We start from the raw sequence: 26200 nt of genomic DNA, 5'->3' as shown, positions 1-26200 counted from the left end.
ACTATTGGCCAGATTTTAAGAATCCAAGCACTTTAATGAAGGCAAGATAGACCTCTTATACAGCAAGACTATGGGAAGATCTGGATACGATCTATGGCCAAGTAGTCTGGGGTGACTGGGAGGTAACAGAGAAGGGGTCTGGATGGAATCAAGGGAAGTGGCCTGGGGTGATCCAATCAATGAAGGACTGGGTTAGGTTAGAGGTAACAGGGAATTGGAGCTTTAAAAGGATTACTGAGATGAGCTGGAGACTTGGCCAAATAGGAAATTTCTAGGAAAATTGGGGGAGGGGAGGTTTCCCAGGGCCCATATCCCATCACTACTACGTGCCAGGCACTGTGCTAAATGCTGGAGATACAAAAACAAAGTCAGTAATGGAGTGTTGTGTGTGAGGTATGACTAGGCTAGTAGAGCTCATGGAGAGAAATGTAAAAAGATGGAAATAAGAGGAAGGAGTCAGATGGTGAAGGGCTTTAAATGCCAGACCAAGAGTTTTCTATTTGATCCTGAAGGTAACAAGTAAACACTAGTCAGAAAAGGGGTGGGATGGGGAAGTGACGCAATGAGACCTGAGTTTTAGGCAAAAACACTTTGGCAGCTGAGTGGAGGATGGACTGGAGTGGGCAGAGACTTGAGGCAAGGAGAGCAACCAGAAGACTGTGACAATCGTCCAGGTGAGAGGTGAAGAGAACATGTACAAAAGTGGTGGCTGTTGAACAGAGAGAATGGGATGTATATCGAAACATGTTGGGAAGGCAGAAACAATAACATTCACTTCCTACTGTCCAATATAAATATTAACAGCGTAACCAACCTATCTGCCATCTTTCCCATTATCTCAATGCTCTCCTTTTCCTGAGGATTCTTTCTCACCCTAGTATTGAATTTCTGTATACTCTCAGTGCCAAGACAGCTAGTACCCACAAGATCTTGGATCCTCATCACTGTGACAACCACTTCAAGGTTTGGGCTTTGTGCATGTCCTTTACTACCTCAGAATCCTACCTCTCTAATGACAAGGAAAAGATTGAGGAAAATTAATATATGATTGTCTTTTTTATAATCAGTGTTTCTATGTGATCCTTCCTTAGGCCTTTCCCAGAGAGTGACTCTTATGTTCTTACTTTCATTTACTAAAATTACTCCCCTGTAGGGGAGACCAAGGCAATGCAAACCTGTTCGAGCCAAGATTGCAGGAGGCAGCTGTCTCTCTTGGAGCAATTAGCACTCCTTGATGGTCAGAGATGGGTGTTAACACCTGAAGATCAACCCATCTACCAATTAGAGTTGCCTTGTTTGCTGGGGAAGGTCCCAAGGAAGTACAGTCAGGTCAATCAGAAGGAAGACACACCTGGATTTAAGAAACTTGCGACTCTCAGATGGGGTCTTCTGTAAGTGAGAGACTAATGACCTCAATTTCTTGGTTATTGCTAGATTTAACTAATAAATTGATTAAATTGTGCTTGGAATTTTGTCTCTTGGGATTTTAATCTCAACAAATTTAAATGAGACGCTGTCCTCTCACCTTGCTTAATTTATCTTTGAAGTTATAGGGATGGGAAGGAAATCTGAAGCTAAAGTTTAGTGGAAGATAGTGGCCTTTCATTCTTTAGATGAGGGTTTGGACTAGATACTCTCTGTGGTCACTTCCAACTCTGGGATTCTTTCATAGCTATAAGGAGTGGGTGATCAGAGAGGAAGTGATAGGAAAAGTCAAAGACAAGGGAATGAAAGGGAAATCTGGGAAGTAACTGGGGAAGCAAAAGGATGATATGAAGGGTTTAACAAAAGATATGATGGCAGAAGTGTCATAAGGAAAAAAGGGTAAAGAAAAAAGTGACAGAACCAGAAAATGATAAGGGAGGAAAAAGAATAAAAATAAAAAGAATAATTCACTTCTACATATTGCACATATCTTTTTTTTCCCCTTTTTCTTACCAATATAGAAGGTCAAGTATACTGTTGAGAAACAAAGAATGACATTAGTCACAGTATCACCAAATATGTCTGCCAGCATGTATTGGATGACTTTTGCACTCCAAGATCCCACTATGAGACTTCCAACAATGGCTAGAATCAGATCTCCTATTATGTAAAACCCTGTTTAAGAAAAAAAAAGGAGTGGCTGAATTGTAATTCTTGCATATTTCACAAGAAGTGTCTATGATAGATCTCTCCATACTTGGTTATTTGTATGTGATTGTTTGACCATATTTGAAAGAGAACTGGATTGAGTCAGGCAACTTGGATCTAGTCCTGGCATTAACTAACCATAAATGACTTAACCTTTTTGGGGTCTCAGTTTTCTTAACTATAAAGGCTCAGAGAGAGTCAACCTTAGAGGACAGCACACTGGACTTAGGGGTTAGGAAGATCTTGGTTCAAATACTGACTCAGATACTTACTAGTTGTGTGACCCTGGACCAAGTCACTTAATCTCTTTGAGGATCAATTTCCCCACTCGTAAAATTAGGGAATCGGGTTCAATGTCTTCTAAGGTGTATTTCAGTTCTAAAATCAATGATGGTCATTGTTCCCTTCCAGGTGTTTCTGAAATACTAAAAATCTGTAAATTTCCATTTCTGCACAGATATGTTCCTTCTCAGCAGTCAGAACAGAAAGGTCAAGATACACATTTAGGTAGAAGCGTCATTCCCCACCAACAAATCATAGAGAAAGGACCTGAAGAAAAGAACTGTTTGATTGTTGAGTCTTCATCATTGAATTCAAATATTTCTGAGTATGTGGCTAATCCAATACTGTCCTCTTCTCATCTCTCAATCACTGACAACTTTCACAGTCAACTTTTTTTCATGCTAAATATATTTTCATATTAGCCATGTTGCAAAAAAAAAAAAAAATAAAGCAAAAAGCAAGAAACATAAAGAAAGCAAAAAAAAAGTTTATCGATTCTTTCTCTGGAAGTAGTTACCATTTTTCATGATAAGTCCTTTGGAATTGACTTGGATCACTGTATCCATCAGAGTAGCTAAGTCTTTTGTAGTTGATCATCCTTACAATATTGCTGTTACTGTGTATAGTGTTCTGGTTCTGCTCATGCATCAACTCACTTTGTATCAGTTCATATAAGTCTTCTCAGCTTTTTCTGAAACCATCCTGCTCATTATTTCTTATAGCGCAATAGTATTCCATCACAATCATTTACATCAACCTGTTCAGCCACTCCCATCTGATGGACATTCCCTCAATTTCCAATTCACTGCCACCACAAAAAGCTACTATAAATATTTTTGTACATGTGAGTCCTTTTCCCTTTTCTTTTATCTCTTTGGGATATAGATCTAGTAGTGGTATTGCTGGGTCAAAGGGTGTGCACATTATGCCCTTTAGGCATATTTCTGAATCCTGCATCTCTCTAAGCTTTCCTTTTACTTCGCTTTTGATGGAATTAAGTGCTGCCTTCTTAGAGGTGGATGAACTATCCTGCTGGTAAATCCTGTGCATGTAGACCTACCTCTAGGACCATTTGAGCATTAGTTCCAAGAATCTGGCAGGTCCCATTTCTTAGGTTCCAAATGGCATCTTTCCAGGTCATGATCAGACCCCTTTATTTGCCTTCATCTCAAAAATCAATCACTCTGATCTCAACTTTAAAGATGTACACATTAATCAATAACAGCTTAGATTCATTTGAGTATTTCAATATTATCTAGGGCTCTTCCCCAGTACCCTATGCATGAACCATGATCTGGTCCATCCAGCTTGTAATTCCATCAATGAACGACTCCTGGATGACCTCCCCTGACATTCTTGACCTCCCCTTTTGCTAGCCTTAACCTTCTGGACTTCAAAATTTATATGGTAAAGGCCCAAGGTGGGTTAGAAGAAAAATAACATAAAGGCAGTGGTTGAGATCCTGCAATGAATACAGGAGGTACAGAGGGAGGCAACTGCTACCCTCTTTGCATCCAGAAAGACGTAAAGCTCATCTTTTGGATGTGAAGGTGCTGTAATATAAAGAATGTTAGCTGTGACATTAGAAAGAACTGAATTCAAATATTGCTTCAGATCCTTATTAGTTGTGTGAACCTGAGCAAGATAGCAATCCATTCAGTTTCTTCATCTATAAAATGAAGGTGTTTGGACTAGATGTCCTCCACAGGGCGATACAGCACTAAATCTATGATTTAACCTAGTATGTCATTTTTAACTTTCCAAAAGTAAAACACAGGAAAATCAGTCAAGTCAAAGCACCTTGAACTGCATTTAAGTTTTAGAATGCTCTGAAATACACTGTGTGAAAGTGATCAAAAACAAGTTCCTACCTTTTATCACTGTGTTCCATTGTATAAAACTTCTAAAAGCCTCCAAAAACACAATACTGATACCATAGCTGATCAATGATTCTCCTCTAATAATATCAATTAATATTTTGGAAACACCTCAAAAAAAAAAGAAATGATAAAATGTATGAATTACAAGTGACTGTGGAATATATCAAAAGTGACTATGAGCAAGTGAACAGATATTCAAATAGAAAAATATGTTAGGAAAATAAAGGAAAAAATTAAAACAAGACTTAAAATTTTCAATAGAATAAAATCAACAAAATAATTGTTATTTTTAGTGCTTTTAGGTATGCAAAGGGTTTTAAAAACATTATCTCATTTGAGCCTCAATTCAACTGAAAAAGCATTTATTAAGCACCTACTATGTATCAGGTGCTAGGGATAAAAGACAAAAAACAAAAAGTATCTCCCTTCAGAAAGCTTATATTCTTCTGTCTCACAGCTGGGGGAAGGGGACCAGTAATACTAATTACCATAACTAAGGGCAGTGAGGTGGTACAGTGGATAGAGCATTGGGCTTAGAATCAGGAAGACTCATCTTCTTAAGTTCAAATCTAGCCTGACACTTCCTAGCTGTGTGACCCCCGTGCAAATCACTTAGCCTTATTTACCTCAATTTCTCTATCTGTAAAATGAGTCAGAGAAGGAAAGGGCAAACCATCTCAGTATCTTTGCCAAGAAAACCCCAAAATGAGGTCATGAAGAATCGAAAATGACCGAACAACAACGGTGATACAAGAAGTAGAGTGGCAGGCGTAGAGTCATGAAGGCATGAGTCCAAATTCAGCTTCAGACACCAGCTGCATGCCTCAAGGTAAGTCATTTTTGCTTCTGTTTCCTTATTTGTAAAATAGGGAAAATCAATGGGGTTGTTGTGAGAATCAAATGAGATAATAGTTATGAAGAGTTTAGCACAGTACCTGGCACATAGTGAGTCCTATACATTATTAAATATAAAATGCTAATTATTTTTCTGGTAATTCAGGGGATTTCCAAGTGACTTGCTCAAGAGATCAAGATAATAATAATATTAAATATAATGTACCTATACTTTTCAAAGGATTCACGGACTGAAGAGGATCTGTGATGCCAACAACGACACTAAAGAGTACACAAGATTGAAGATCCCATTTATACATATTGTATTTTAAAACAATGTATGAAATTAAAACAAAAGTTGCAGCAAAGCTCGTAATTCCAGTTATTAAGATCTGTGAAATCAAGTTACAACATGTAATTAGACTTATTTATTTTCAATAATCAAACTTTAATTACCTATTTGTTATAATCACAGACCTTGTAGATGCCTTTCAAAATTACATTCTTATCCAATTTTTTGCCTCTGGGCCAGACATATTTTCAAATTAAATTATACTTTATTTCCATGACCTCAAGAAATAAAAAAAAATGACAGCTTTGTTGGTATAATTTAATAGTTCCCAATGTCAAAAAGATCTTACCCAAATTCCTAATGCCACAGGTTCAGTACTAAAGTTCAGTACTAAAGATTGAGAAAAATTCTTTGTTCTATTCAGTTGTTGTTGTCGCTGCTGCTGTTCAATCATTTGAGTCATGTCCAACTCTTCATGACCCCATTTGGGATTTTCTTGGCAAAGATATTGGAGTGGTTTGCCGTTTCCTTCTCCAGCTCACTTTACAGATGAGGAAACTGAGGCAAGCAGGGTTAAGTGACTTACTCAGGGTCATACAGCTAGTCATTGTCTGAGGTCAGATTTGAATTCAGTAATATGTCTTCCTGACTCCAGGTCTGGCAATCTATACACTGTATCACCTACCTGCCCCTCTCTTTACCCTTCATTAATTGCAAAATGAACAGATTTTTCAGTGGAGGGCTTATTAACAATGACATAATTACATGGAACTCCTCTGAAACACTGGAGCTGATGAATAGTATTTATCTATACATGCCAAATTTTAGACATCAAAGCTAAGTTATATGCTGCAAACATGGAGAAAGTTGAAAACATTTGCTATGGAGCTATACTGATGTAACAGATAAATAAATTATGGGTTTGCCTGTCAGGCTACAATCAATGAGGTTCAGCGGGTAGAAATATGCATGAAATGTTAAGATCGGAAATTCTATTTGACTTTATTTTTACTGCTATGAATTTTCTGCCACATACCATGCATGCTATGATTTGATGTTTATCTATATTTTTCAGCATTGAAAATCAGCTTCTCACCCCCATACTATGTAAGTCACTACTGTTTCTCTTATAGAGTGACTACCATAGCATGTAAAAAAGGCCAAATGTTTGAAGTGGGTCATGTGGGTGTGTCTAAGGCTGAAAATAGATCATTAAGAAACAGGCAAATTATTTGCTGCCAATTGCCCTTCACTTTTGGCTCTATTCCTAGTTATGCCCTTCTGAAATGAGACGAAGAACTTGAAATCTTGACCTTAACCAGTTCAGTAGTGTGTTCATCCAATCAACTATTGTTTGTTTGTTGCATTTTTTAAAAATTTTATCTAACAGCTCTTTTCTCTGACTACCCCGCTCCCCACCTAATTTTCTATTTCTACATTTCTATGTTTTCAGCACAGAAATATATAAGCATTTAAAAAGATCTAAATACTCCTAAGAGAATAACTGAATCATTTACTGAAGAAACATAGCTTTTTAAAAATCCAGGTTGTTGTTTTGTTTTGTTTTTCCCCATAAAAATCTAATGTTTTCATGACTTTACAACTCATCTGAATTCTGGACAAAACGAATATAGCACACTCACCCTTTACTTCGATGGGTCTTCTCATTACACATTATCATCTCCTACTCCCCTCCACATCTCTGAAACCTACATATTCTCTCCGTCTCAATTCAAGCCCCATTGCCTACCCAGCACATTTCAGACCAAGGTGATATCACCCTCTTATAAATTTCTCTCCCCACTCATTTGGAAGCACTGCCTTGTGCTATCTCTTATATTAAGATCTATATTGTGATTTCATTCTTCATAAGTCTATGTTTTATCTCATCAGCAGAAATCATGTTTATTATTTCTTTATATCTCTCACAGTGCTGTATACATATTTAACAAATACTAAGTAGATGAAAATTATTTTGTCTCCAGGGTTTCATACTTTCATGATTCTATCTAGAAGAGTTTTTCCATAGTCCCTTTCAAAATACTGTCATTGAGCCTTGTTGTCTCCATATAGCACCTAGGCAGTCTGCAGAAGTACAAGGTATATTGCACTGAAATGATCTCAATTATTTCCTTGTTTTCTCTTGAAGCCAAATGAGACTGAACAAAAGATTAATGAAGCAAAATGCATGCTTACTCTTCACAAAGATTCTTAATATCATTGCCTCCACATGGAAGAATTCTAACCACAAAACACAATTCTAAAAGAGAAAAGTTTACTGGAAACTACATTAGGTCATAAATGGATATAGTAGGTACCTAATAAAAATGTTCATTAAACTGAAATATCTTTAGAGGTCTGGGTTGGTTGGTTTGTTTTTACTAGATGTGTGATTCCATTTCTGGTGATGAAATTTTCTCTACCAAAGGATATGCACTCATCAATATAATACTGGGGAATTCCTGAGGCACTGAGAGATTAAATAATCTGCCCAGGATCACACAGTCAATAATGTGACAGAGGAGGAAGTCAGGTCTTCCTGACTCTAAGGCTCACTCTCTAATCCTTCCTCCATACTCCTTCTCTGCTCCAAAGACAACTAGTCTAATTAGAAAAACATGAATAGATAAATGGCTTCCTCCAAAAAGTTCAAAAAAACGATTGAGAAAATAACTATCAGTTGGTGGCTTTGTGTTGTTGGGGGTTTTTGTTTGTTTATTTTGGAGGCAATTGGGGTTAAGTGACTTGCCCAGGGTTATGCAGCTAGTAAGTGTCTGAAGCCAAACTAGAACTCAGGGTCGATGCTCTATCTACTGTGCCACCTAACTGCCTCTGGTTGGTGGTTTATTAAATAAATTCTATTCCCTTTCTTTCCCCCATCCATTGCCCAGACTTGGGTTATTTGATTCCTCTTTAGCACTTTCACAAGAGAGAGGGATGAAAATTGGTGGAGGAATGAGGGCCCAGTCAGTCCATCTCTCTACATATAAATAGCGATGGCCAAGGTGTGCCAACATCAAAGAAGGCACTGTGTTCTATGAGTGAAGCAGAATTGCAGTAGCTTAAAAGAAATGAGATGCACAAATTTCAAGACATCTCCACTCCAAATGTTCATATGGATTATTTGTGCTCAAGCTGTGGTAGAGCAAGCTCATATTGGTGTGATCAGCCATAGTCAGACACACTGTACCTTAACTCCAACATGGTGATGGCATTTTGTCTTCTTCAAAAACAAAGGACAGCAACCAATTAAGTAGTTATGAACAGAAAGGAGACTGAAATAAATGTAATTTGTAGACTATGTATTTGAGTTCTCTATATCATCCATGTCCTCCATGAGTATAGATAATCAAGAGGTGACAAGTTTATTTGAAAATGGTTCTTACCTGCCAAAACATTTTCTTGAGTATATGAAAATCCATTTCTAAAGCAGCCATAAAGATCATTAATGGTAGGAAAGTAGTTATAAATACATAATTATTTGTTTTCAGAAGAGGGTAGAGAAGTTGTTGCATCTGATAAAAACAAAAGAGAAAAAAAAGTTCATGTGATATCACTTGGAAGGGTTAGAATATAGCTTAATACACTTTAGCCAATACAGATTTCAGTGTTTTCTAATTAGAAGATACCTAAAGCACTGGGGGATCTCAAGAAAGTAGAGACTCCTAGAATTGTACAGACCTCAGTCCGGTTACAACTTAGTAGATCAGATGTAGGGGTTGTCTAAGGCATACCAACGTTAAGAAACTTGCCAAGATTCATACAAGTAGAAAGCTTGTATGAAGAAAGAGAGAGTGGGAGGGGAGGAAGTAGAAGGATGAACCTGCTATAGCTCTGCCCCCTTATCCCATAAAATACCTGTAAAAAATGACTCTAAACAAATTCTATAGCAGCAGAAGCCACAAAACGACAGAGTGAAAGAAATTTCCAGCCCAAGACAGCCTAGAAGGATGACAGAAAAGGTCTATCGCACTGGGCTCAGACCAGAGCACAGCACAACCTTTGCCATGCTGCACCAAATGGACAGGACTGGAGCAGGCTTCAGGGTGTGGAATCACAGGCAGCAGCTGCGGTTCCCAGATTTCTCAACCCACAAATGCCAAAGACAGCTTCAAAGGTCAGTAAGAAAGCTCTTTCACCTGGGTGAGAGCAGGGCATGGGTCTAACCCAAGCCCCCACCCTAGGGCAGTGGAAATCACTGAAGTAGTCCCCTTTTTGAGCCCTCAGCCTAAAGACCCTGGAGAAATCAAGCAGCTGATTCTGATCTCAGCCTTGTGCTATGGTCCTGGGGTGAGGAGGAGTGCTGGAGTGGTGGAGCTGGTGATAATGGTGGAGAGGGAACCCTACTCACAGATCCTGGGAAGAACAGAGTGCTTGTGGTTGCTCACAAACAAGAGTGCAAACCAAGAGAGGAGTACACTCCTCTCCCTTGATTGTGCTACCTTGGAGGAACTGAAAACTAAGAGGTCCCTAGAATATACCCTCCACTTGACAAAGGACTCAAAAGTCAAGTAATTGACTGGGAAAATGCTCAAAAAAGGGGAAAAAAATAAGACTACAGAAGGTTACTTTTTTGGTGAAAAGGTATTTTCTTCCATCCTTTCTGATGAGGAAGAACAAAGCATACCATCAGAGGAAGACATCAAAGTCAAGGCTTCTACATCCAAAACCTCCAAAAGAAATATGCAATGGTCTCAGATCTTGGAAGAGCTCAAAAAGGATTCTGAAAATCAAGTAAGAGAGGTGGAGGAAAAATTGGGAAGAGAAATGAGAGCAATGTAAGAAAATCATGAAAAGCAGGTCAATAGCTTGCTCAAGGAGATCCAAAGTAATGATGAAGAAAATGACACCTTTAAAAATAGACTAACTCAAATGGCAAAAGAGGTCCAAAAAGCCAAAGAGGAGAAGAATGCTTTAAAAAGCAGAATGGGCCAAATGGAAAACGAGGTTCAAAAGCTCACTGAAGAAAATAGTTCTTTAAAAATTAGAATGGAACAGAAGGAAGGTAATGACTTTTTGAGAAACCAAGAAATTATAAAACAAAACCAAAAGAATGAAAAAATAGAAGACAATGTGAAATATCTCATTGGAAAAACAACTGACTTGGAAAATAGATCCAGGAGAGATCATTTAAAAATTATTGGTCCACCTGAAAACCATGATGAAACAGAGAGAGATAGGGGATTAGTTTTTCCTGACTCTAACCCCAGCAATTTATCCACTGCCCCAATTTGCCTCTAATTAGTTAGTGGCATTACAAAGCAGAAATCATAATAGCCAGCTAACATTTACATAACAATTTAAGCCAAGTGCTTTACAAATATTATCTCATTTTATTCTCCCAACAATCCTGGAAGGTAGGTGCTACGATAATCCTGATTTTACCAATGAGATATCTGAGGCAGATAAAGATTGTGTCCAAAATCACACAGATAATAAGTATCTGGGGCCTGATTTGAACTCATGAGAATTTTGAAAATGAAAACAACTGTTGGATAGACTCACACTCCAACTGGAGCAAGTATTTTGGTCAATTACAAAAATTAAATGGAGGATTGGGCAATTAACTTGTGAATTTAGGACATCTAGATGATCCATAGTGTCTAGTTTTAGTTATCCAAACCAGTTGTGTGGGGTGGTCTTCATTCAAGAAAGGTTCTTCTTGTTCTAGTCTTGTCATTCACTAGTTTACACTGCTTTTAGTAACAATAACTGTAATTAAAAACTCTCTCTGAAACTTTACAAACACATCTATTAAATAGCTACTATTGTCAACAGTCAATCACAACTTCACAAAACTTATGTGAAAATTGGGATTATTAAAAGAGAAATGAACATGCACGTGGAACCCAAAGAGTTCATAATCCATACAGAAGTTTACATATTCATGACAGTGGGACAAAGGAACAAGAAAAGGTATAAATCTCCACCTAAAGGGGCATAGCATGGAAGGAGGAAAGGTGCAGTAAAGGTGGGAAAAGGACAAAATCCCTCCAAAGGGAAGGAGAAAAGCAATGGCAAAAGTAGCATTCTTTTCCCTTGGGAACTGCTAGCCCATGAAGATATGGTAGTCAACTTATCTGAAAGGGTCCCAGTTGCACAAACAGTTTCTCAGCCTAGAGCAGACTGATTGGCCATTGTCTTGACTCCCAGGGATACACAGGGAGTCCAGCTTGGGTTACAAGCAAGAAATTGTGTGAAGTCGGGGTGGGGGATTACGTTCTTGACATATTCAAGGCCTCCTGCATACTCTAGGATCAATGTTTCTGAAAAAGATGGCACTCAAAAAGGCAAGTTCAGGGGACCTCTTAACATTCCTTAACACTATTCACCAAAACTCCTTATCCCTAAGTGTTCTAATTCAAAAAAAGGAGATGATAATATCTGTATTATCTGACTCGAAGAGTTGCTGAGGAGAAAGTATTTTATAAACCATGTGGCACAGGGGTTCTTAACCTTGGATAAAAGGTCTCCCAAGAGTCTATGGATAGATTTCAAGAGCTATAATGTTATTTTATACATAATGAATATTATATATTATGGCACTAAGCAAATGAATTATTAATTGCAATAATTTATATTACATTACATACTTAATAACATTATCTATATGGAAGACCAATCATAAATGAACTTTAGACAATAATTGAAAATTTTTTTCTCTTTTTAAAATGTAAAAATAAAGTAATCAAAACCCAAAAGATCCCCAAAAGCAGCTTTTCAGAATTTGAATGGAAATGTACTGGTTTTTTAAAAAATAACTGTATCATTTTAGTGTAGGTCAACTGTCATCAGAAAATTTGCTTTCAAATTCTATTTGATGTTAGCAAGCAATTTTTAAAAATACTTTATTAACATAATTATCTTTTATTTGCTTTATTTTGTATCTAAAGAACTATAGCCATCCCCCTTGTCTGAAAAAAAGAAGCAAAAGCAGAACAACTCATATATTCTCATAGACTTAGAAAAGACAAGTATCATCAGTCAGATATCTTAAGTCAGAATTTAGCCCCTTCCTCATAGGCTGAGTGGGGAAGTTCAGCTACACTGTAGTGATTTCTTCCATTTGAAAATATGAAAATATAAGAAGGCTGCAAAAGAGTCGTCTTTCTCCTCTCCACTCAAAGAAGTCAATGATGATAGCTTATGGTAATATAGTACTCATAATTATAAGGGTTCTGCATATTGTTTCATTTTCATCTACTCTTCCAGTGTATGAAATTGCTTTTCACATGAATGTTTACTTGACAATTTCCATTCAGTATGTCTGGGTCACATATAACAACACTGTTAAACATTGGAAAGCTGGTAATCTACCCACTTGGGCACAGAGAAAGATCAAATCCCTTATTCCAGCATTTAGTGCAGTGCCTGAGATATACTAGGAGCCTAATAAATGCTTACTGACTAAGTGACTCAATCAAATCTTAAAGTATTTATTAAGCACAATAATTAGATTATAAGCTCTTGTACGGCAGAGACTGTCATTTGCCTTTTTCATATTACCAGAAGAACTTTTGAGAGAACATGAATAAGAACAGCACAGGATGGGTAGGCAGAAATGGATTCTATGGCAGGAATATCTGTCCCAATGAAATCACAGATCCATTGGATTCCTGGGGTATTCTTTCAGGGATTCTATGTGGCTGTGAATCATAACCACAATTTTCAAAAGATTAAGTTTGCAAGATATCAGGAAGGCAATGAAGAGATGTATATTAGAGGTAAACAGGCTGCCACATCTTTTACACACACACACACACACACACACACACACACACACACACACACACACACACACACACACACACACACTTGTACAAAAGCAGCAGGATTAATGATATTAAAGAGATGTATGACCAGAAAGGGAAGTGGATCAGTAACTTTCCTTAGGTGAAGTACATCATTGCCTGGGGGTACATGTGAGATTGCCCTGTTTTAAGCTGTGGTTCAGAGATCCCAATCCCATCCTTACCCACTTGGTTGGTTTTTTTTAAACATTTATCAAAAACTATTCAACAATAGCACAGAAAGAACATTCCAAAAATCACAACCCCACCCCCTACCCCTTCCCTGGAAAAGAAATAAAAGAACATCAATGAAGCTTTTAAAAGAACACATATAGAGAAGAGAAGACAGTTATCAGTGAAACACAGACAAGCAAGATAGTCGCATTCATTCTAGATGTAAGCTTTCTCCATAGTATGGATTATTTTATGTATATCAAAGTTTCCCTACAGACTTTCCCTAGATTCATCACATTTATAGGTTTTATTGCTCAGTATGAATTCTCTCATGTTGAATGAGCTGTTCAGAGTCCTTCCAATTTTAATCACTTTCTATGGTTTTCCTCCAGTATGAGCCTTTCATGTGCCTTAATACATGAGATGTCAAGGGGCAGAGCCAAGATGGTGGAGTAGAAAGACACACATATGCAGGGTCTCCCCACAAAGCCCATAAAATACCTGTAGAGAGGGACTCTCAACAAATTCTGGAGCAGCAGAAGTGGAGAACAACAGAGTGGAGGAGATTTCCAGCCCAGGATGACCTGAAAGACCCACAGGAAACGTCTCTTGTGCTGGATGCAGAGTGGAGCAAGAAGCCCAGCCCAACCTTGGACCCCCATGCACGGCTCATGAACAGACCTCTGGGGCAGAATCTCCAGTCTCGGAATCCCCAGTCGCAGCAGTGGAGGGTCCGCAGATCCCTCAGCCCACAGGCACCAAAGGTCAGTGACGGGGTTTATTCAGCTGTCCAGGAAGGGAGAAGGGCCTTCACATCAGGCAGGCAGCAGGAGTTCTCAGCGCAGCCCCTACAGCAGCCCGATACCATTGCTGGATCATAAAAACCCCTGGGGGCACTGAAGAGCTGAGTCTTACCTCAACCCTGTGTAGATGCCCTGAGGCAGCTCGTCTTTGTCTTGCACTGAATGGAGGCCCCACCCCCGCAGCTTGACTGAATCCCACCCCCACCCCCCCCAGGGCTAGCTTGGCAGAACTGGAAGTCAGATGCCTGTGGAGAGGAAATGCTGCTAAGATTCTGGGCATAAAAATCCCTCTCTGCATCCAGACCAGTACATGCTTGATTGTGCCACTTTGGAGGAACTGAGATCTTACAGGTCCCCAGAGTATACCCTACTCTTGACAAAGAACCCAAAAGTCAAGTAACTGGTTGGGAAAATGCCCAAAAAAGGGAAAAAAAATAAGACCATAGAAGGTTACTTTCTTGGTGAACAGATATCTCCTCCCATCCTTTCAGATGAGGAAGAACAATGCTTACCATCTGCAAAACACATAAAAGTCAAGGCTTCTGTATCCAAACATCCAAAATAAATATTCCATGGGCTCAGACCATGGAAGAGCTCAAAAAAAGGATTTTGAAAATCAAGTTAGAGAGGTGGAGGAAAAACTGGGAAGAGAAATGAGAGAGATGCAAGAAAAGCATGAAAAGCAGGTCAACACCTTGCTAAAGAAGACCCAAAAAAATGCTGAAGAAAATAACACCTTGAAAAATAGGCTAACTCAACTGGCAAAAGAGGGTCAAAAAGCCAATGAGGAGAAGAATGCTTTAAAAAGCAGAATTAGCCAAAAGCTCAATGAAGAAAATAGTTCTTTCAAAATTAGAATGGAACAGATGGAGGCTAATGACTTTATGAGAAACCAAGAAATCACAAAACAAAACCAAAAGAATGAAAAAATGGAAGATAATGTGAAATATCTCATTGGGAAAACAACTGACCTGGAAAATAGATCCAGGAGAGATGATTTAAAAATTATGGGATTACCTGAAAGCCATGATCAAACAAAAAGCCTAGACATCATCTTTCATGAAATTATCAAGGAAAACTGCCCTGATATTCTAGAACCAGAGGGCAAAATAAGTATTGAAAGAATCCACTGATCACTGCCTGAAAGAGATCCAAAAAGAGAAACTCCTAGGAACATTGTGGCCAAATTCCAGAGTTCCCTGGTCAAGGAGAAAATATTGCAAGCAGCTAGAGAGAAACAATTCAAGTATTGTGGAAATACAATCAGGATAACACAAGATCTAGCAGCTTCTACATTAAGGGATTGAAGGATTTGGAATAGGATATTCCAGAAGTCAAAGGAACTAGGACTAAAACCAAGAATCACTTACCCAGCAAAACTGAGTATAATACTTCAGGGGAAAAAAAATTGTCTTTCAATGAAATCGCGGACTTTCAAGCATTCTTGATGAAAAGACCAGAGCTGAAAAGAAAATTTGACCTTCAAACACAAGAATCAAGAGAAACATGAAAGGGTAAACAGCAAAGAGAAATCATAAGGGACTTACTAAAGATGAACTGTTTACATTCCTACATGGAAAGATAATATTTGTAACTCTTGAAACTTTTTTCAGTATCTGGGTAGTTGGTGGGATTACACACAGAGAGAGAGAGAGAGAGAGAGAGAGAGACAGAGAGAGAGAGAGAGAGAGAGAGAGAGAGAGCGCACAGGGTGAATTGAATAGAATGGGATCATATCTTTAAAAAATGAAATTAAGTGATGAGAGAGAAATATATTGGGAGGAGAGAAAAGGAGAAATGGAATGGGGCAGGTTATCTCTCATAAAAGAGGCAAGCAAAAGACTTTTCAGTGGAGGGGAAAAGGGGAGGTGAGAGAAAAAACATGAAGCTTACTCTCATCACATTTGACTAAAGGAAGGAATAAAATGCACACTCATTTTGGTATGAAAACCTATCTTACAATACAGGAAAGTGGGGGTGAAGGGGATAAGCAGGGTGGAGGGGATGATGGAAGGGAGGGCAGTGGGAGGAGGGAGCAATTTGAAATCAACACTCTTGAGGAGGGACAGGATCCAAAGAGAGAATAGAAGCAATGGGGGACAGGATAGGATGGAGGGAATTATAGTTAGTCATACACAACATGACTATTATGGAAGTCATTTGCAAAACTACACAGATATGGCCTATATTAAATTGCCTGCTTCCCCAAAGGGATTGGGTGGGGAGGGAGGGATGGGGAGAAGTTGGACCTCAAAGTTTTAGGGACAACTGTTGAGTATTGTTCTTGCAAGTAGGAAATAGAAATACAAATAATGGGGTATAGAAAGTTATCTTGCCCTACAGGACAAAAGGGAAGATGGGGATAAGGGAAGGGAGGGATGTTAGAAGAGAGGGCAGATTGGTGATAGGGGCAATTAGAATGCTCAGTGTTTTGGGGTGGGGGAGGGGAGAAATGGGGAGAAAATTTGGAATCCAAAATTTTGTGGAAATGAATGTTGAAAAGTTAAATAAACAAATAAATTTTAAAAATATTTATATATGTATGAGATGTCCCTGAAGCCTTTCCCACATTCATTACATTCAAAGTATTTCCTTTCAGGAAGAATTAGCTTAAGTATTGGAAGGAGTGCAGTCATGGTGAAGGCTTTCCCACACTCATTATATTCATAAGATTTCTTTCTAGTATGAATTTCCTGATGTTTAGATAGCCATTCTTCTGAAGGCTTTCCCATATTCATTACATTCAAAGGGTTTCTCACCTTTATGAAAGCATTGCCTGAAATTATGTATTTCAAGGAATTTCTTCTGCCTGAAGACTTGCATACATTCTCCCTACATGTATAGGGTTTTCAGGATTAATCTTCGAATGTCACCTAAGGGATAACCACTGCCTCAAGATTTTCCCACATTTTACATTTATTTCATTTAAGAGATTTCTCTCTAGTATGAGCTGTTTGATGTTCAGGTAGGTATTGCTCACTCCCACATTCATTACATTTATTGAGGGGATGTCTTTCCAATATGAATGTTTTGTTGTATAGCAAGGTACAGTGACAGTAAAGGCTTTGCCATAGTTGTCCTCAGAGTGTATTCCTTGAGCACATACTCTATGGTAATGAAAAGTAAGTAAAGGGCTTCTTATAAATATTATACTTACAAAGTTTATTTTCCAAGGCAATCATATTATATTTAATTAGTTCTAAAAATTGTTTAAAGTTTTTCCAAGTGTATCATATTTATAGAAACAATTGCTTGTAGGAACTCCCTGTTGTAGAATTCCAGACTAATGTTTCTTCCAAAAGTATTACATTCGTGAATACTTAATTTATTAATAATTGTTCTGTGAATTACTGTTAATTTTCTGTGCAATCTTACCTTGCTCTTCTTCTGCCTCTTGATTCGAGAGTACAATCCCAAACTTCTCCCAATTCAGAATTCTAGGGACAATCCTTTATGATTCTCTCTTTAGATGATGTTTCCATGGAGATACTCAGCTGTGGGGTTGAATCCTTAGTTTCCCAACTGCTCTGAAAAATGGAATCTGAATACATGCTTCTCAGGGCTTGTCCTGCTAGAAGACCTGGTGCCTCTCTTGTCTCCAAATGGGAGATCAGAACTGGTTTGGAAACTGGAAGGACCAAGGACACAAAGTTCTCATAATTCTCCAGCATCACATCCCTAAGCAGGTCCTTCTGAGGAGGTTCTAACAGTCCCCATTCCTCCTGGGGGAAGTTCACAGCCACATCTTGAAAGGTCAAATATTTCTCAGATCCAGCTGTCAGAAACCCAAAAGTCATTTTCTCCTCTTCCTCTTCCTCAATTCTCCTTACAAGGACAAGTCCAGGGTCTTGAGATGTCAGAATTATTGTTATTGGCCATGCCTTTCTTGGGCCAATCTGGTGGTTCAGGTTCAGCATTCAAATGAAATAAGACATTTTGCAGACCATCCAGTTGCCCCAGGGGGATCTCCAGGTTCAGACCCCAATGGAGTCCCCTCACAGGACCAAAGAGCCGGAGCTGGTAGGAACCTCAGAGATCATCTAGTCTAAATTAGACCAAGAATCTGAGGCTCAGAGAGGTGGAGTATTTAGTCTGGGATCATATAGCTGGCAAGTAGCAGCTAGGCAGAATTTAAACTCTGCTCTTGCTTTCCATTTCTGTACTTTTTCTTCCAACTCCTAGATTCTCAGATCCCTCTGAAGATGATCAAAGGGGTGAGCACACTCACCAACACTCACCCACACTCACTTAGCCCCTCCCACATTGATACAAAGGCCCAATTTACTGGCCCAGAAGTTTGGCAATAACGGGGAGCAGGCACCAGTCCTTTATTATAATGCCATTAAAGTAAACATGAAACAATCCCAGGTCACTGTTTTATCAACAGGCAACACTAGAGCTCTGGAATGGGTACAGTCTGCAGGGAAAGAGACACATGGAGCTATATGTTATTGGTATAATCAGGATTAGGTTAATGACCCATAAGGAGGAAGAATGGCTGGGTTCTGGTTTAGCCTCAGTCAGTAATAATATATATAACTTTGGGCAAGTGATAACATTTCTAGTCCTGAGTTTTCTTATCTCTAAACTAATGGGGTTGGATATATTAAATACTAAGCTTCCTTTTAGCTTCGAAATTCTTTCATTCTAGGCAGAGTTTCTGCTTTTATGGCACAACATATCCTGGAAATCATGATATTTACTAGGGAAGATAGCATTGGTGGCTGCTGGGTCAGTATGACACTATTGAAGACAGTGAGGAAGATGAAATGGCATGCTTTAACTGCTCACAAAAAGGAGGTCATTCAGGGTTGGCAAGTAGATGCCAAGAAGTCACCAGTCATGTCGAAGGTGGTTCTCATTTCATAGTAGCTTCCCACACAAGTTGGAGGGAACTAGTTTTATGCATGAGTGGACCCATCTGAAGAGGACTTTGGTTGACTGCTTCTACCACTCATAGCTCAGGAATGTTTTCTTGCTAAACCATGCTGTAGTCTACAAAACTGCCTGGGGTCCCAGAGTCCACCAACACCTGAACCTGGAGTGTGTAATTGTTGTCAGAAGGGATGTTAAAGTGGAATCCAGAACCTGTAGAATATAGAGCTGATTTAGTCACTAGTCATAGAGGTTGGGAGATTCAAAGGAGGCTTCATCACTGTGGGATCCTGGTGTTATTCCCACTCTCCTAAATTGACCATAATACCAACAGAGACCCTCTGATAAGAGGCAGAAGCACCTCAGCAGGAGGGGCAGTCATGACTGGACTTTCCCCCACCCCCTCCCCACCTACATGGGAGTCTCCAGTGTCTATAGCGGGGGAGGCTGACTTGCTATTTGTACTCTAGGTATAAGGGGTGCTTTCTCCTGGATTGAAACTAAACGTAAATCTCAATTCTTATCCATGAATATTTGAGGGTGGATAATTTGGTAGCAGCATTTATCTAGGCTTGTTCATCTGTAATTGAAATGTCTCCTCTAAATAATGATCAACAGATACAGCTTTGTTTCAGTGAAGTTCTTTTATTGATCCTATGCACTAATCTTTTGACCAAAACAGTCAATCTTGCTGACCCAAGCAGCCAGTCTTGCTGACCAAAGTAACAAGACTGTTGCCGGCCAGAAAGTATTCTCCTAGAGGCACATGGAAGATATAAGACTAAACAGGCAAGAAAGCCTCCAACCATAAGTTCCTCTTGAAAGAATTTGGGGAAATTATTTTCCAAGAATGCAGGAAATAAGGTAGCAGTCAATCAGAAAGCCTTTTCAAGGGGACTTCTAGAAGCAGCAGGTCAAAGGAAAAGGGGTTTTGTCAAGGAAGTAGAAGCCAGAATAAGGCTGTATAGGAATAATAATTGCCATGCCACTGTAATGATCAAATAATTGAGGAATCAAATAGTCAGGGGCTATAAGCACCTGCTATGTGCCAAGTATGAGTACTGAGGATATAAATGTAAGATATGCTATGGGGGATGATGATACATACATATAAAAGTATATGCCTTCCTCCTCCCACAACAAAAATAATAATAATACAAGGTAATTTGGGGAAGGGGAAGGTACTAGGAGATAGGAATATTAAGAAAGGTTCCATGGAGAAAGTAAACTGAGCTGAGTCTTGAAAGAAACTAAGTGGTCCAGGAAGCAGAGGGGAAGGAAAATCACCTGGGGAGCTGCGTGCAGGATCGGACATATGGGCTATGCATTTAAAGTTCTGCACTTCTCTCGAGGGGTATGATTCTGCTTTTATCGACCAAGTGGCCTTACCTTCCTTTGGATGTTGTGCACAGCGCTATAGAAAGGGGACCAGCTGAAAATAAACTCCCCACATATAAGGCTGAGAAGTCAAAAAATGTAGGAAAATGGGGAGGACAAGAGTCAAGGAAAGTTTGTTTGTTTTTTAAAAGATACGTCTGCACATATTTGTAGAAAAAAGAAAAATGAGCTGGTATAGAAAGAGAAAAATGATAGCTAGGTAGTAGAGAAGCCCAGAACCCCAAAATAGATTCAAATTGCCTAAATTGCAGGGCTTAAGCCTTTGCAATCAATTTCTCCTTTATTTACAAAATGTTTTCTCACTTTTGAAAATGTTTTAAATATTGGATATAATTTTTTAAGCGAATTTTCACATAAACACTTTCATATACTCATGACAGAAGAAACTCTGTTTTTGCTTTCTTTTTTTAAAAATCCCATTTTAACTTATTTATTTTATTAATCCCATTTAACTTATTTTCATCTCATTCTCTTACTTATTTTCTATGATACCTGATTAAATTCACGGCCCAGAAGTCCTATGCAAAATCCCAAAAGAGAAAGAATTGTCAGGATAGCCGGTTCATAGTTCCTTAATATAATCCTCAACATTCCTAAAGAAAACACACAAAACATACACATTACAAAGAAGCAATCTAATTCAAAATAATTAATCAAAATTGTATTGTCTCTCACCAGTTCTCTCATTCAAAATCTTCCTCATTTGGGGTGGATAAGTACACATACTACCGATCTGTATCTTAGAAGGACAAGACTATGTTCTCAAAACCAACACAAATAAGCTACTTCACACTCAATGCAATTGACATAATTTTATTAATTTCTGTCTCAGTTCACCACCCTATTAAATATGCACCAAATCTCTATTACAATAATATCATAAGAGGCTGTATGACTTTGTAGAAAGTACTGAATTTGACATTAGATGATCTGGGTTCAAATCTTAGCTGTGCCACTTAACAATCTGTGATAATGAGCAAATCATTTCCCTTCTCAAGGCCTCAGTTTCTTCATCTGTAAAATGATGAAGTTGGACAAGATAAACTCTGTGTTTGCTTCTGATTCCAAAATTTCTATGGTCACCATCACAATGGTGCCAGCAACATGCAACATGTAACTCCAGACCATTCTCTCTTATCCAACATGAGCAAGTGACCATCTTATTTTTTTAATTATTTGTTTTCAGTTTTCTACAACCACTTCCACAGGTCTTAGATTTTCTCCCCTCTCTCCCTGAGACAGAATACAGTCTTCTATAAGTTCTACACATACATTCTTATTAATCACATTTTCACATTAGTCATGTTGCACAGAAGAATTAAAACAAATGGGAGAAACCATGAGAAAAACCAAAACAAGCCAAAACAAAACATAACACAAGAGAAAATATTCTGCTTCATTCTGCTTTCCAATTCCACACTTCTTTCTCTGGATGTGGATGGCATTTTGCCTCAAGAGTCCTTTGGGAATGTTTTAGATCCATGCATTGCTGGGAAGGGCTAAATCCACCAAAAATTTTCCTTGTACACTGTGGCCAATACTGTGTATAATGTTCTCCTGGTTCTGCTTATTTTACTCTGCATCAGTTCATATAAGTCCTTCTAGGCCTCTCTGAAGTCCTCCTATTCATCATGTCTTATAGCACAATAATATTCCACTATATTCCTATACCACAACTTGTTTAGCCATTCCCCAATTGATGGGCATCCCCTTGATTTCCAGTTCTTGGCCACCACAAAGAGAGCTACTATTAATATTTTTGTACATGTGGGACCCTTTCCCATTTCTGTGATTTCTTTGGGATACAGTCCTAGAAGCAATATTGCTGGGTCAAAGGGTAGGCACATTTTTGTAGCACTTTGGGCATAGTTCCAAATTGTTCTCCAGAACGGTTGGATCAGCTCACAGCTCCATCAACAAGGAATTAGTGTTCCAATTCTCTCACATCTTCTCCAACATCTATCATCTTCTTGATAGGTGTGATGTGGTACCTCAGAATTGTTTTGATTTGCATCTCTCTAATCAACAGTGATTTAGAGCATTTTTCCATATGACTATAAATAGCTTTAATTTCTTCCTCTAAAAGCTACCTGTTCATATCCTTTGACCATTTATCAATTGTGGAATGACTTGTATTCTTGTAAATTTGACTCAGTTCTCTATATATTTTAGAAACGAGACCTTTATCACAAGACACTGGCTGAAAAAACTCTTTCCCAGTTTTCTGCTTCCCTCCCAATCTTGGTTGCATTGGATTTGTTTGTGCAAAAACTTTTCAATTTAATGTAAACAAGATTACCCAATTTTGCATTTCATAATGTTCTCTGTCTCTTGTTTGGTCATAAATTTCTCCATTCTCCATAAATCTGACAAATATACTATTCCTTGCTCTCCTAATTTGTTTACAGTATCAGTCTTTATACCTAGATCACGTATCTATTTGAACTTCACTCTTGTGTATGGTGTCAGGCATTGGTCTATGCCTAGTTTCTGCCACACCATTGCCCAGTTTTCCCAGCAGTTTTTGTCCAACGGTGAGTTCTTATCCCAGAAGCTGGGATCCTTGCATTTATCAAACAGTAGATTGCCTGCTGTTGTCTTGAGTACCTAACCTATTCTAATGGTCTACCCCCTCTATTTCTTAACCAGTACAAAGTGGTTTTGATGGTTGCTGGTTTATGATACAATTCGAGATCTGGTAGGGCTAGGCCACCTTCCCTAGCATTTCTTTTCATTACTTCACTTGATATTCTGAAACTTTTGTTCTTCCAGATGAATTTTGATATTTTTTTCTAGCTCTAGAAAATAATTTTCTGGTAGTTTGATTGGTATGGCATTGAATAAGTAAATTAATTTAGGTAGAATTGTCATTTTTATTATATTAGCTCAGTGTACCCACAAGCAATTAATGTTTTTCCATTTACTTAGATCTAACTTTATTTGTTAGAAAAGTGTTTTGTAATTGTGTTCATATAGTCCCTGGGCTTGTTTTGGCAGGTAGACTCCCAGATATTGTATAGTGTCTACCTTGGCTTTAAATGGGTTTCCTCTATCTCTTGCTGTTGGGCTTTGTTAGTAATATGTAGAAATGCAGATGATTTATGTGGGTTTATTTTGTAACCTGCTACTTTGCCAAAGTTTATTATTTCAAGTTGCTTCTTATTTGATTCTCTAGGATTCTTTAAGTATATCAACATATCATCTGCAAAGAATAATAACTCAGTTTCTTCTTTGCCTATTCTAATTTCTTCATTTTCTTTTTCTTCTCTTATTGCTAAAACTAACATTTCTAGTGTCATATTGAATAACAGTGGTGATAATGGACATCCTTGTTTCACCCCTGATCTTATTGGAAATACATCTAGATTATCTCCATTGCATATAAAGCTTGCTGATAGTTTTAGGTAGATACTGCTTATTATCTTAAGGCAGGATCCATTTATTCCTATGCTCCCCAGTGTTTTCAATAGGAACAGGTGTTGTATTTTCTCAAAAGCTTTTTCTGCACCTATTGAGATAATCATATGGCTTCTGCTAGTTTTGTTGTTGATATGATTAATAATGCTGATAGTTTTCCTCATATTGAACCAGCCCTGCATTCCTGGTATAAATCCTACCTGGTCATAATATATTATTCTCATGATATGTTGCTGTATTCTTTTTGCTAATATCTTATTTAAAATTTTTGCATCTATATTCATTTAAAACATTTATCACTTAATCTGTTTGAAAATAAGAGGGTATCTAACTTATTAAGCACCCACCATACACAAAGTGAGAGCTAATATGGCTTAGTGATTAGAGTGTGAGCCTTGGAGTCAGGAAGACTTGACTTCAAGTCCTATCTATGACACATATTGGCTACTAGACAAATGACTAGTCCTCTCAGTGTTCCCTGACAACTCTCCTAAGGCTTTAAGTCAAAGAAGAGTTTGTTATCTGCATTGTAGGGGAAAAATGAGTTTGCATATTGGAAGTTCCTCATACCAATGGAATCACAGACCCAGTCTGTTCTAGGGCCAGACTGTTCTAGGTATTGAATCTTTTCACTAGTCAATTCTTAGTTATCTCTAAGGAAAGACATTGGGCTACTAGCTTTAATAATATGCTGTGGTGCTGGTCTCCCCCACAAAAATCCTTTCCACTTGAAAATTTATTATAAATAAATTTATTTTTATCACATAGCAGAAATTTTCCTGTTCTCTTGGGTTGAACTGAGGTCTCATGTACCCTAGATATGCAAAGGTGACATGCCTTATAGATACAGTGTGGCCCTTTGATTTGCTTTGGCTTAACTGCTTTGGGTGCAGGGGGAAAGATTCAGAGACTTGAAAAGGGAGGAAGTTAAGGAATCAAGTGACCTACCTGACACAAAAATGATGGAAAATAGCAGCAGCATAAAGTGTGGCTCCTTTGAGATTCGTATATCTGGCCTCCCACAGAGTAAATCAGAATGTGGAATATCCTTTTTGCTGGAGAAATTCATTTTTCCCTCTGTTTTTCAAATTCCAGTGCAAAATCTGATGTAATCAATCACTGTAACTCAACTGCCTACATGCAGCACACAGAAAAAGGGAAATGAGAATTTCCAGGGCCTGAGTAAAGTTTTTCCTTCCAATATTCACACCATCAGAATGCTTCTCTTCTTACAAATCACAACATATGTGGAGATGAATACCTTTCTTCCATCATCTACCTTATTTCCACCTTCAAGAGTTCTTTAAAAACACCCAAATTAGTGTTTGAATGAAGAGGGGCTTCCTTTGATATCTTTAATTCCCCTCTCCCACTTACAAATGTACAAACTCTTCAAAAGTGAAATATTCCCTGTCCCTCCCAATCACCTCCTAAGTCCCTATTGGATAACAGCAGAGAAGGCTGGAGGGGTCCTGATCAGGGTTTAGAGGATGGGGAGAATTGAGGATGAGGAAAGGAACCATCCTACTTTATTTTTCCTGACATGAAGCTATGATCTAAAAAGACCTATAACATACTAATGTATTCTCAAAAACTTTTTTTAGGCACTGTTTTGAGTAGCACAGATTCCTAGTACTTGCTTTTCTAATTGTTTAGTCACAGGCCATTGGGGTGACAGGGGGAAGGAGGGGAGCCAGGAGAAAAATAGACCAGGTCTAATTTACAGTCATGGCATTATGGCATTTAGTCATGTCAGCTCTTTTGCAAATGATACCTAGTTTCCAACTATCCTCACTCCCTTATCTCTCCCCACCCTCACTCACCAGAATTACCTTCTGGCCCCACCCTCACTACCTTTCTCTGAATGATCTACCAAGATCACCAATATTTCCTTCTGATTCCAATTCAAAGTTGAAACAAAGTGAAGCCCACTCAACAGCACAAGAAGAGAAGGTCAGTTAACTATATAGCCTGATGGCCAACTGACCAGCATGGAGCTGACCATCCCCATCCCTCTCATTGGTTGTTCACCTACTGATCTCCACTCTCATTGGCTACATGTACTGTCCCCAACACCATAAGAACTCTGGAAGCCAAGCTCCAGAGAAGCCTGCATTTGTATTCACTTCTCTACCCGGGTCTTCATACATTCAACCAACTTAACTCTTCTTCTTAACTTGAACCAACAAATCATGTCATAGTCCATAGATGTGAAACTGGGAGGAATTGTAAAGAATATCTAGTCTGATTCTGCAATTTTACAGATGAGGTAAAAAGGTGAATTGATTTGCTCAGGGTCACAGAGCTAATAAGTTGCCATGT

General features: G+C 38.4%; 1 protein-coding gene across 4 annotated transcripts in view; it reads right to left on the bottom strand.

The window, feature by feature from the left end:
- The window catches only part of SLC9C2 (solute carrier family 9 member C2 (putative)), a 95912-nt gene extending 70053 nt beyond the window's left edge, over positions 1-25859 (bottom strand). For 3 of the 4 annotated variants that reach the window (XM_072648593.1, XM_072648594.1, XM_072648595.1), the window contains exons 1-7: positions 25733-25859; positions 24827-25012; positions 20954-21054; positions 8808-8936; positions 5356-5521; positions 4287-4403; positions 1939-2100 (exon numbers count right to left, since the gene is read on the bottom strand). In XM_072648593.1, the coding sequence (XP_072504694.1) occupies positions 1939-2100; positions 4287-4403; positions 5356-5521; positions 8808-8936; positions 20954-21054; positions 24827-24947 (796 nt within the window). In that variant the 5' untranslated portion in view covers positions 24948-25012; positions 25733-25859. Of the gene's footprint in view, positions 1-1938; positions 2101-4286; positions 4404-5355; positions 5522-8807; positions 8937-17563; positions 19584-20953; positions 21055-24826; positions 25013-25732 lie in introns of those variants that run through there. The other variant, XM_072648596.1, reaches the window with a different exon arrangement.
- Positions 25860-26200: the final 341 nt, after the last annotated feature.

Source organism: Notamacropus eugenii, chromosome 2 (assembly GCF_028372415.1).
Source record: "Notamacropus eugenii isolate mMacEug1 chromosome 2, mMacEug1.pri_v2, whole genome shotgun sequence".
NCBI classification, from domain to species: domain Eukaryota; kingdom Metazoa; phylum Chordata; class Mammalia; order Diprotodontia; family Macropodidae; genus Notamacropus; species Notamacropus eugenii.
This window is presented reverse-complemented; position numbering and strand designations above follow the sequence as displayed.